At 21.0% G+C, this 14,169-nt stretch overlaps 1 protein-coding gene across 1 annotated transcript; it reads right to left on the bottom strand.

Annotated features, from left to right (window-relative positions):
- Nucleotides 1-5,709: 5,709 nt before the first annotated feature.
- On the bottom strand, nucleotides 5,710-10,851 carry LOC128962051 (solute carrier family 35 member G1-like; the record flags this gene model as incomplete). The annotated part of the gene is made up of 5 exons (XM_054308377.1): nucleotides 10,778-10,851; nucleotides 9,280-9,427; nucleotides 7,359-7,460; nucleotides 6,604-7,055; nucleotides 5,710-6,110 (listed from the first exon to the last, which is right to left on the bottom strand). Coding segments are annotated over exons 1-5 (1,143 nt in total), but the record flags the coding sequence as incomplete, so codon positions are not given.
- Between the last annotated feature and the right edge of the window lie 3,318 nt (nucleotides 10,852-14,169).

The following is a 14,169-nucleotide window of genomic DNA, read 5'->3' as shown; positions in this document are numbered from 1 at the left end:
TTAATTTTTTAAAAAAGTTATTGAAGTTTAATTAATTATTTATATGTCATTTGATTCTATAATATCTCTTCATTTGTTATGATAATTTTGAATATCTTCAGTAAACCACTTCTTATGATTTTAAATCGAAAACCCCTTCGATTACCATTTTGGACCCCTTCACAAATTTTGATTTTTTACACTCAAAGAAGTGTTAGATTAATCAAAGCAAATAGTAATTTGACAAAGCAATATATGTTGAATATAATGATATATAAAAGGTTTAATTTCATTTTATAGTGTGTCCGTTATTATTTGATATTAAAATAATAATTGCTATATTTTTGCATATGTAGCCCATAGATAAGAAGTAAAAGTAGATAGTACTTAGAGATATTATACATATCTTTCGAAAATTGTTGGCAAATGTTATTTAGTATTTAATAAATAAAAATATAATATCTCTTTTATTTATTTTCAAGAAAACTTGTGAAATATTTTTATAAATTCATACAATTTTTCGATTTTAACTTTTGATATTTTTTATGAACTTTTTTTGTCTTTCACATCTACTCATTCATCTTTTTAGTTTTTTTATTATGTCTGACAAGTCTTCACACATAAGGCTTTAGAATATATTCTATTAATATTTTTGTCGGCCATTGTTTCTATAATTACAGGACAATATATGTTTTTTATGGCATATCTGCCTTAGACGTCATGTGACTTTAACCCATGTAAAAGATTAATAAAAAGATTTATCAAAAATCTTGAATAAGACAATTATAGACTAATGATGATTGTACTTAATTGTAAAAAAATACAATTTGTAGATAACACATGGGTCACACAAAAACAAAGTTACTTTATTATATATAAAATGCGTCTCTTTCAATTGCGAGTACCAGTATATCTACATTACATGCCATATATATATATATATAAACTCTATATAGTGTATACCTATAATCTGTTTGTCCATTTGTCGTCCCATGAATTCAGGTACCAGTGTTTCCTCCCGACGCCTCAGCCACAGTCTCAGCGCCTTATAGTGAACACAGTCGTAGTTGTCGTCGTCTTTGCTATCGTACGGCAACAGTAGTCGCTGTGTGGCGGCTCCGGGATCATCGTCGACGACAATATTAGCCGCCGATTCTGCTAACTTGAAAGTCAATGATACCGTTTCGCACGACATGACTGTCCATATATAGTTGACGACTAGCCAGTCGTTTGCCGTATCTACCAGTGCACTGTGTGTGTGAGAGAGAGAGAGAGAGAGGACAGTTAGGTAACTATAACACACAGCCACAAACACACACATACACACACATATATATACACACACACATACACACACACAACCACTCACACACAACCACTCACATACACACACACATACATATATATATATACACATACACATACACATACACATACACAACACACACACACACACACACACACACACATACACACACACACACACACACAAACATACACACACACAATTACACATAGACAGCCACACACACAGATCAACACAAATACATACCCGAACCGATTGTTATCAGAGTCGACCACATCAATGGTCTCAATGTTGTGGACAATGTCGACAAACGTCAGATTAGATTCAATAGGTATGTCCTGATCGAGAACTACCGGTTTCCTGGCTTTTAGCGGCTTATTCATCAAAACTTCATTGATTTTATTGCTCTCTTTGAATGCCATATCTCTCATCTATAATACTGTATTATCCATGAGCTCAACACCCCGTCCCCCCTTTAAAAAATAAATATATAATATTTTTTTTTAAATATACTAATTATTGTTATTGTTTTTATTATTATTATTATTATGTTTTTAATAATATACTGTAATATATAAAACTATATCAAAAAATTAATTAATTAATAAATTAAATTAAAATTTTTTAAACAATTAAAATTCAATTATCATTAAATTATTTTGAATTTTAATTTATAATATTAAACATTATCTTTTTTAAAATAAAATCTAGTATTATTGTTATTATTATTATTATAATCTAATATTTTATTTTATAAAATTGTCTACAAAAATGTTTTTTGTATTATGTTTTTATATGTTAGTATTATTATTATTATTATTATTATTATTGTACATTTTATTTTACATGATATATATATATATATATATATATATATATATATATATATATATATATATATATATATATTATAATGGTACAATTTTGTAACTAGTATAAAAATAATTAAATAAAAAAATATTTACTTATTTATTATTCAATAAATTTATCATATTGTATTATTATTATTAGTAGTAGTATTAGTATTGTTATTATTGAATTTAATAAAATAAAATAAAATATTTAATTAAAAATAATAATAATAATAATAATAATAATAATTTTACAAACATATAATATAAAATTTTTATTATTTAAATTATATATAATTTCATATATATATATATATATATATATATATATATATATATATATATATATATATATATCAATACTAACAGTTATAACTAAACTAACTAATCAATCAATAAAATAATCAACTAAATTATCAATTTGATATCTCATTATTATTATTATTATTAATATTAATATTATAATCAATTAATAATAAATGTTGTTATGATATATATATATATACAGTTATAATAAAATTTATATTCAAAATAATAATAATATATTTCATGTATTAAATGTCAAGTCTATGAAAATATGTGTAAAATATATATTAAATATTATTACAGTGTATATGAGTTTATTGAAAAATTAAATAAATAAATATTTTTATAATAATTGTTTAGTTTATACAGTAGTCATATAATTATATCAGTATATAAAAAAAATTATATTCATAGTTAACAGTAAATTAAAAATATATTATATTTAAAATTATTACTAAATATTAAAAAAAACATAATATACTCTATAATATTAATTTAACATTTAATTTCAAATTTTTATCGATTAAAATACTAATATATTGTAGTATATACTGTATATATAATATATATTTATTTACTGTATATATTATGATTACAATTATATTGTGAAACATTGTATAAACTAAATATATTAATAATATAATAATAAATAAACAAAACTACCGGTATATTTATAATTAGAAAATTTATGTAATAATTTTTTTTATTAAACAATGATTTTACATTATTAGTTTTAATTGAATATATACAGTAGTAGTTTTAGTTTTTAATGTATTATTGTTTTCCTATTATGATTGTCCAAACACACACACACACACACACACACACACACACATACATACATACAGAAATACATACATACATACATACATACATACATACATACATACACATACATACATACACATTCACATACATACACATTCACATATATACAGACACATTCACATATACACACAAAATACATATACACACACATACACACACATACACACACATACACACACATACACACACATACACACACATACACACACATACACACACATACACACACATACACACACATACACACACATACACACACATACACACACATACACACACATACACACACACATACACACACATATACATACACAAATACATACAGAAATACATACATACACATACATACACATTCACATATATATACACACACACACATTCACATATATACACACACATACACACACACGCATTCACATATACACACATATATACATACATATACAGACACTCACATATACACACAAAATACATATATACACACACACATACTTATACACACAAAATACATATAGACAAATATACAATATTTTATTTATAAATTTATTAATGCAATGTCATTATTATTATTATTATTACACAAATATTAAACAATTTCTATAAAATTTTCCCAAATATATATATGTTTATGTGTTTATGTGTTATATAAATTATAGTAAATAAAATGAAAATAATAATGTGTGATATATTTGCTGTTGTAAATGCTATATCAATTTTCTTGATAAAAATTATTTTGCAATTTTTAAAACAAATGTAATAATAATAATACAGTAATAATACTAATAAAAATTGCAACTGTTATTACATTTCACTTTTTTATTATGTGTGTGTGTGTGTAATATAATATCTAAATATATATAAAACATTGTTTAAAACATAGGTACATATATGTAATTTATATATAATTTTTTAAAATATTTATTTATTTTTTGGTTATTTTTGTTTTGTGTGGTTTAATATGTATCAATTAATTTATACAATATTTTTTCTATCATCTATATTTCCAGCTCAATATGGTTTGTATTTATTTTTATAAATATTTTCAAAAATAAAATAAATAATAATTTATTTAATAAACTTAAATATCAAATAATTTTAATTATATTATTATTATTATTATTATTATTATTATTATTATTAAAGACAGTGTAAAGTGTTATATATGCGAATATAATGCCGTCTACTGTAATGGCATTAATTGTTACAATAATCCGGATATTTGTAGTACCGGACAGTTTAGTACAGGACTGGTACCAGTGGCCTACTGTCCACATAATTGTATGCTAAAGGGCATCACTAATCCAGTAGGTAATTGATAAAAATCTATATATTGTATAAATATATATACATTTACATATATATATATATATATATATACATAGATATATACACACATACACATACACATACACATACACATACACATACACATACACATACACATACACATACACATACACATACACATACACATACACATACACATACACATACACATACACATACACATACACATACACATACACATACACATACACATACACATACACATACACATACACATACACATACACATACACATACACATACACATACATATCTATATATCATTTATATAATTATAAACACCCGCTAATAGGTATGGTAATAAAATGGGCCCGATTTTGTGCCCCGGCTAACGATCTGACCAAAGGTTTCAAGTGTCGTACCGATTTCAAAATCGGTGCCCGCATTGACCAATGCACCTGCGATAAGGACTATTGCAATCACGGCCATCGGCGGACAGTTGCCGGCACCGGGCTATTGATGACAACCATTTGTTTGGTGATAATGGCAACTATAAGTTGATTTAAAGTTATAACAATAAAAAATATAATAATGAGATTTATAGACAAAATTATTGAAATTTTTGTTTTTTTGTGTAAATATATTTGATATTATATATATATACAGTATATATATATTGCTAATATCTATACAATATTATTATTTAATTATAATTCATTCAATTAAATTAATAGTTTAATTATAAAAAAAAATAAATAAAATAATGAATTATAATAAAAAATCAAAAAGTTTTTATAATTTTAAAGTTTAATTTATTATATTATATATGATATATATATGACATTACAAATGTTTTTGTGATAATTTAATTATTATAATTTATTTTTGAAAATGCATTTATATTTTTTGTATAATTGTATTAATTACTAAACAAATATTTGTTAATTTGTTTGTCTAATGAAAATAGTAATAAAAATTAAATAATAATAATAATTATTATATATTATATATAATAAATATAATATTATGGTTATATCATTATTATTATTATTATTGTAAAAATTAATATACAATGAATGATAGATAGATAGATATACACTAATTAATTAAATAATTAAATTATTACACATTATTATTACTATTATTATTAGACTCCATGTGCCTAAACTCCAGATACTTTAGTAGATAGGGATCGGACGGGTCATCTACCGGTTCAATAATATAGACAGTATTTGTTGATTTTGTAGTCAACGGAGGAGGATGAGGACAGTTAGCTACTGTCTTATTATTAATAGCTATCGTGTTGTTGTTGTTATGATGGTTAGGCTTATTATTATAGTCGATATACCATTTATAGATACCGGTGCATATGATGGATATGAATATTAGTGAACCGCCCAGAAAACTGGTCAACAATATCGGTTCGTCCAATATGGTTACCGAAAATATAAAACTAATAACAACACTCAGTGCCCGGACTACGGCTACCGGTGCAGCGTTTTCCAGTTTCAATGCCATAGTTATAAATAGTTGATCGCTGGCACCGCACATACCTATTTCAAAAAAAAACAAATACCATAGATATAGATAGATAGATAGTGAGATAGATAGGTAAGGAAATAGATAGGTAGGGAGATAGATAGATAGGGAGATAGATAGGTAGAGAGATAGATAGGTAGGGAGATAGATAGATAGGGAGATAGATAGGTAGGGAGATAGGTAGGGAACTAACTAACCTGTTATACACATAACTAGCCATAGATAGGTAGGGAGATAGATAGATAGGGAGATAGATAGGTAGAGAGATAGATAGGTAGGGAGATAGATAGGGAGATAGATAGGTAGGGAGATAGATAGGTAGGGAGATAGATAGGTAGGGAGATAGATAGATAGGGAGATAGATAGATAGGGAGATAGATAAATAGGGAGATAGATAGGTAAGGAGATAGATAGATAGATAGGTAGGGAAATAGATAGATAGATATACATATTATAAATACAGGTGCCTTAAAATGGTTAAAAACCAAACAATACAAACTAACTAACCTGTTATACACATAACTAGCCAGACAGTAGCATTGGATGGCCATTTGAATTCATCCAGAAGCCACAGGGCTACCAATCCTAGACAAACGGTTTCCAATGAAAACCAAAATATGACTACCGATGCCTGTGTACGCTGCAGTCGGCGCATAACTGTCATCGATATGGCTATGGTTATGGCTGCCGACATGGCCAGTACTAGTCCCCAGCAAGTGTCGGCCGATACGACTGCGCCAGTGCTGAACAGAAAGGTCGGTCGGGCAACCAGTACGACACCCGTAATGGTAATCAAGGCGCCGGACATTTCCATCGGACCGAACCGTTCCCGGAGTAATATATAGGCAAACAACGATACAAATACCGGTGCCGTAAAACGCATTGTCGTTGCATCTGATAGCGGTATCAGTCGATAGGATGTGTACAGACAGGCCATCGATATGGTACCCAATGTGCACCTGTATATATGAGTGTGTTATAAATGTATAGATATTTTTTTGAAGTTAGTTTTTTTGGGTGTAATTTTTTTTTTGTTATGGGGATACACTTTTTTTTGAAGGGATAGGTATGTATGTATGTATGTTTATATGTATGTATGTATGTATCTGTGTATGAATATGTATGTATTTATATATGTATTTATATATGTATGTATGTATGTATGTATGTATGTATGTATGTATGTATGTATGTATGTATGTATGTATGTATGTATGTATGTATGTATGTATGTATGTATGTATGTATGTATGTGAATGTACCTTAAAAATAGGTAAATCCTTTCGTTTGGTTCGCCAAAATAGTTGACTACGGTTTTCGTATTCAACATAACAATGAAATAGATTGCTGTCTGTATTAGAGCACTGAAAAAAAAATTTTAAAAAAATAAAATAAAATTTAATAATTAAAAACTAAAAGTTAATTATTAGTAAAGATAATAATAATATTGATATATATAAAGTTCATGTAAACAAATAATTATCAATTAATATGTTTGTTTAAAACAATATAATCTAATTTTTAACCTTAATATATATGTATTTTAAAAAAAAATTGAACACATATTTGATTTAGTTTTCACTTAATTTTTTTAAAAAATAAATAATTTTGATTTAAATAGGTTTGAAATGTCAATGGCATATTAGTATATTAATAATAATAATATTATATAAAAAAAAGTTAAAAACATAAGCGAGATTAATTAAATGATAATTTACTGTAAATTATTTGAAATATTTAATTAAATAATTTATATTATATACTATAAAGTCTATCGAAAAATAATTAATTAATTAATTATATATATATATATATGGAGTAAATTCACGAAAAATTTTTTGTTTTTAAAAATGTAATTATCAACAAAAAAAATAAGTAAACAATTATTTTATTAATTATATATATAAATAATCTAGTTTAGTTTAATTTGATAATTTATTGTATATATATGTGTGTATATTATTTAATCAATTGTTTATATAACATGTATTGATTGATATATAAAAAAAACTAAATTTTTATAACTATAGTATAATTAAATAATCAAATAATTACATCAAAAAAAATAAACACTAAATAAATTAAGATTATTGTATTTTCTACTAAATTATTAAATTAAATTAATTTGATTTATTTTTTAAAAAATAACTTAAAGATTAGATTACAAATTATTAGATATATATATGATATATATATATATGATATATATATATGATATATATATACAGTATATACTAATTGATTAACCAAAACGGGGTTTCGGTCTATCGGTTAGACCATTGACTTGAATCTATTGTGTTGACATGTTTTCAATTTATTTTATTTTTTTTAAAAAAATTAATATAAATTTTTTTACTAATAAAAATAAAGTTGTAATTTATAATTAAATTTATTTACATTTAATTTTATTATTATTATAATTTATATATATATATATAATCATTGTTACTTACATAGTAACTTCATAGATGAGATATATATATATAAATACTATTTATTGATAATTTTTATTAAATTAAAAAAATATATATAAATAAATTAAAAATATAGTAAAAATTATATATGATATCAGTCTAGATATATATATAAATAAATTGAAATTCATTTAATAAAAATTTTTCATTTATCTAAAATGATAAAAATTGAAATCTATTAATTAAAATTTAATTTATAAATATATTTATTAATTTATTATCTGGAAATTTTTATTTTATATGATTAAACTAGTTTTAATAAAATACATATGTTATATTTATGTTAAATTATTTTTGATTATTATATTTATTTTTTTTGGTTAAAAAAGAAATATTACATAACAGTACATAATATCAATTAAATTGTTATTTAACATAATTTATATATATATATATATATATATTATATATATATAATTATTTATTTAATATATATATATAACCTTGACATTGGTGAACTATTTTAAAATATAAAAATTTACTAAATAAAAAAATTAAATGTTAAATAAAAAAAATTAAATACTAAATAAAAAATATTAAATACTAAATAAATATAAATTTAATATAAATTTTTCTCACAAAAAATATATTTATAATTATTATTAATTTTAGAAAAAAAATTGTTTATAAATACTATTTTTTTCTAATTTTATTTCTAATAGTTTATTACTAATTATTAATTAATTATTTATTTTTTTCTAATAATTACCTAACGGTTAGCATTTCCAGTGCGTGAACATCGGTCGACAGTTTAATACACAGTCCGGCCGACGACCAAAACAATACAGAAATTATGGCACAAAATATGCCGACACCCGGTATGGCCTTCAAGTCGACCGACTTTTTATTGGACATCACTGTAACAGTCAATAGTAATAATAATTAATAATAAATTTTTTTGATAGCATTTAAATGTAACAAAATTCAAACATATTATATACCGTATATATATTGCATAATATGATATAAATTAAAAAAAATATAACTTTTAATTTTTTATTTAATTAAATTAATATCTATTTAAATAACTAATTTTTTTTTTAAAAATATGATAAATTATATTTAAATTATTAACCAAGTTAATATTAATTTTATGTGTATTAAATTATTATCAATACATGATAATAAAAAAAATTTCAATTTAAATAAATATTAATTTGAATACTATTATATAAATAAATTATTAGCAGCTATGTTAGTTTTTTTTTTTTTAAAAATATAATAACTAATTTATATAAAAAAAATTATAACCAAATTGTATGTTAAAATTATCCTGATAATAATAATAATTAAATAATAATAAAGATAAGTTAGTCAAACAATTATATATTATAGTTTTTTTTAAATTATATATTTGCTCAGGTTCATCATCAATTATTGTTACCTAGCAGGATCTAGGTAAATTTTATTTTCAACAACAAAAATTTATAAAAATTAAATATTAATTTAATAAACTATATAAAAAAAATAAATATTTATCATTAGGTTATTGTTGTTTGTTTTTTAAACATAATAAACTAGTCTACACTGTAAATAAAATTATAATTTGCAAAATAAATAATTGTTTGATAAATATTATTGTTTAATAAATATTTTTTTTAAAAAAAAAATTATTCAGACAATAGTTATGTCATATTTGATTATATTTATATAACTGATTGATTGATTGATTGATGATAACAATTGCACATTAGTTTTAATGGATATATTTTTTTATTATTATTATTGATGAGTATATTATTTGTTTTGTTATGTATTATTAATAGTGTCTAATAATAATAATAATAGAAATAATGATAATTATTATTATTTAAATACAAAAAAAAAATTAGTATTATTTGGTTCAAATATTTTTTATTAATAAAAGTTTTTTAATTAAATATTTAAAATTTTAGCTAGATTATATATATATGATAATAATTGTTTATTTAGCTGCATAAATAAAAAATGTACATTGATACTATCCAGATACTTTTTTATTATTATTAATAAAATAAAATTATTGATATCTATTGATAAAAAGTAAATACACTCAACAAAAAAAAAGTTTGTATAATGTATTATATTAGTTATTAAATTAATAGATATATATATATATATTTATTTATAAATAGTTTAGTAATAGCTATAATGTTGTTGATTATATAATAATAAAATTTAATTAATTAATTAATTAATTAATAGACTAAATATAAGATAATAATTACCCAATTTTTGTTTGATTTTAATAATTTCCAACAAATTCATGTTTTAGTTGTTTGTTTTTTTTTTGATGAGTTTTATTAATATTAATTAATTAATTAATGAGTTGTTAACAACAAAATAAAATAAATAAAACAATAAATATTTTTCTCAAAAAAAAAATTAAAATATTATTTAAATGTCGTTATAAAACTTTTTTTTAAAAAAATACTAATAATAATAATAATAATAATAATGATAAGTTTACATTATTATTAATTATTATTAAAAATTATTAATTTTATTATATATATATAATAATAAATACTTGAATCACAATTAAAATTTATTATTAAATTTTTAAACACACAAACACAAATAATAAATATTTTTATTTTATCAATTAGTTGTAACTTTTTTGTTTTGTTTTAACAATTAATTAATTACATATATATTTAGTTATACTAATCAACAAAAATTTAAATAACTTTTAGCTTATGTATATATATATATATTATTGTTAAGCAAACTTGTAGACTACTTGTTCAACACTATGCCTACTATTGTAGTAATGTATTAGTAGTTAGTAGTAGTAGTAGTTAGTAGTCGTTCCCCTTTTTTTTCGTCCAAACCATACCAAACATATACATACATAAGCCAAGTACAGTATAATACACTGTATATATTAAAAACCACTAATCAATTGGTTAATAATTATTATGAACTGATAATAATACAGTACTACTACTACTACTACTACTACTAATAATAATAATATATAAATTTATATATTGTTTATACTATGCTATCGACTGACACAAACATATGAGATATACTGTAAATATTTTAAATGCTATTTAGTTTTTAGTTTTATTATATTTCAATTTTTTGTTGTTGTTAGTTGTTAGCTATTTGTCTGATAAGTGTCCCAATAATCAGTACATACTTGTGCTGTGTATTTGTTTAGTTTAAAATATACAGTAGTTTTTAATAAGTTAGTTGTATGTTTAAGCTACCTGTGCTTACAAACATACACTACTACTAACTACTAATCCATGTTTGCACACAAAATAAAAGTGAAAGTTTATTTATTTGAAAAATATTTTTGTCAAAATATTTTTGTTTTAGGGTATTGTCAATAATAATGATAATAATACAGTCATATATACTTATATTTTTCATCATAACTTATTATTATTATTATTATTTTTGTTTGTTTGTTGTTATCAGCAAACTTTTAAGTCCATAATATATACAGTATATTTTGTTAGTATATATATATTGTATATATAAATGTATAATTAAATAAAAAAAATTTTAGTAACAAAAGTATATATATATATATACTGTAATTATTGGATTTAGTAGTAATTTTTAAAATCAATTTTCAATGTTTTTTTGTTGTTGAAAAAACTTTTAAATTTTCCCTCCAATTTTTAAACTATATAAATATATATATATATATATATATTAGTTATTTAGATATAATTATTAATATTATGTATGTATATGTGTGTAATTGTATGTATGTTTGTTTATATGGGTGTATGTATGTATGTATGTATGTATGTATGTATGTATGTATGTATGTATGTATGTATGTATGTATGTATGTATGTATGTATGTATGTATGTATGTATGTATGTATGTATGTATGTATGTATGTATGTATGTATGTATGTATGTATGTATGTATGTATGTATGTATGTATGTATGTATGTATGTATGTATGTATGTATGTATGTATGTATGTATGTATGTATGTATGTATGTACRTATGTATGTATGTATGTATGTATGTATGTATGTATGTATGTATGTATGTATGTATGTATGTATTTGTGTGAGAGAGGACGTGATGTATTAGTGGTCAGCACAGGTATATAAAGATATTTATAGGTCAGTCATGTAGTCAATCACTAATCCTTTTTTACTTATTTTATTGATTGGAAATACTTTATTAAAATCAATTGGGTTTTACAAGTGTTTCCTCACGTATTCAATCCATTTGATACATACGGATGTCCGACAATATAATTACAAAAATGCAATACAATTATTATTATTATAAATGAAATTGTTGGGAAAAAATTAATTTAGTTATAACAATATTATATGCAATAATAATAATAATAATAATAATAATAATAATAGATATATTAATTGATTATTATTTCATGTAAAATCAAAAATATTTATACAATAATATTGATTTCTAATGTTGAAATAATATTAAAACAAAAAAAAATATTATTAAAAATAATATTTTTTGTTTTTAAAATTTAAAATAATTTATAATAATTTGTTTTCAATAACAATAATTATATATAAATACTGTATAATAATATAAGTATATATGGATATATATTTATAAACTATAAATTAAGTTAAACATGATATTAATTTTTTATAAATAAATTTAATCCATTATTTTTAAAATAATTAACCCAACTATAACAGTAGTATATATCAATAAATAATAAATTTTAAATAATAAATTAATTTTAAATAAAATAAAACAAAAAATATTATTTGTTTATTAGTTTAAAATATGATTAATTGTATAAACTAATCATAACTACTGTTTATATATAAATATATATATATATATAACTTAATAATTATTTTCAAATTATAAATTAATATTTATTTATTATTAATCAATAGTGTAATATAAGTTGTATAAAAATTTTTTTGTACATTATATTTATTAAAAACAAGTTTTAATGTTTTTTTTTTTAAAAACATGTTATAAATAAATTAATTGTTTAGTAAATAATAATAATTATTATTTTTAAGTATTCCGGGTATTATAAGACTATTAATATTATTGTTTAACACAAATAAAATCATTTAAAATCAAATAATTATTTATACAATAATATATAATATTTATTAATAAAATTAATATAGAAATAAAATCTGAAACAAAATATTATTTTTAAATAATATTTTTGTTGTTTTTAAAAATTTGTTTTCAATAACAATAATTATATATATATTTGTATATAATGTTTAATAATATAAGTATATATATATATATGAAAATTATCGATTAAGTTAAACATGATATTAATTTTTTTTTAAATTTAATGTTTTATTTTTTAAAATTTTAAAAAATAACCCAACAATTACTAACTATAATTTTAATGTATAAATAAATTTTAATGTTTTTAAATATTATTGTTATTATTATGTGTCAGTCAGTACAAGAGTCACTCCTAGTATTTAATAATTTATTTAATATTTATTTATATAATGTATTTATTTTAGTAAAGTCATTGTATTATTGATTACAAACTACAATAATATATATATATATATATAAATACAAATATTATTAGTAAATAAATATTTAATATTTAAAACAACAACAACAACAAAAAAACTAATATTTTTAGCTAAACTCTAATAAG

This window comes from Oppia nitens, unplaced genomic scaffold (genome assembly GCF_028296485.1).
Source record: "Oppia nitens isolate AA-2021 unplaced genomic scaffold, nextdenovo-longstitch-racon4-pilon3 scaffold14_pilon_pilon_pilon, whole genome shotgun sequence".
NCBI classification, from domain to species: domain Eukaryota; kingdom Metazoa; phylum Arthropoda; class Arachnida; order Sarcoptiformes; family Oppiidae; genus Oppia; species Oppia nitens.
The sequence above is the reverse complement of the archived record's forward strand: the minus strand, read 5'-3'. Positions and strand labels throughout refer to the sequence as shown.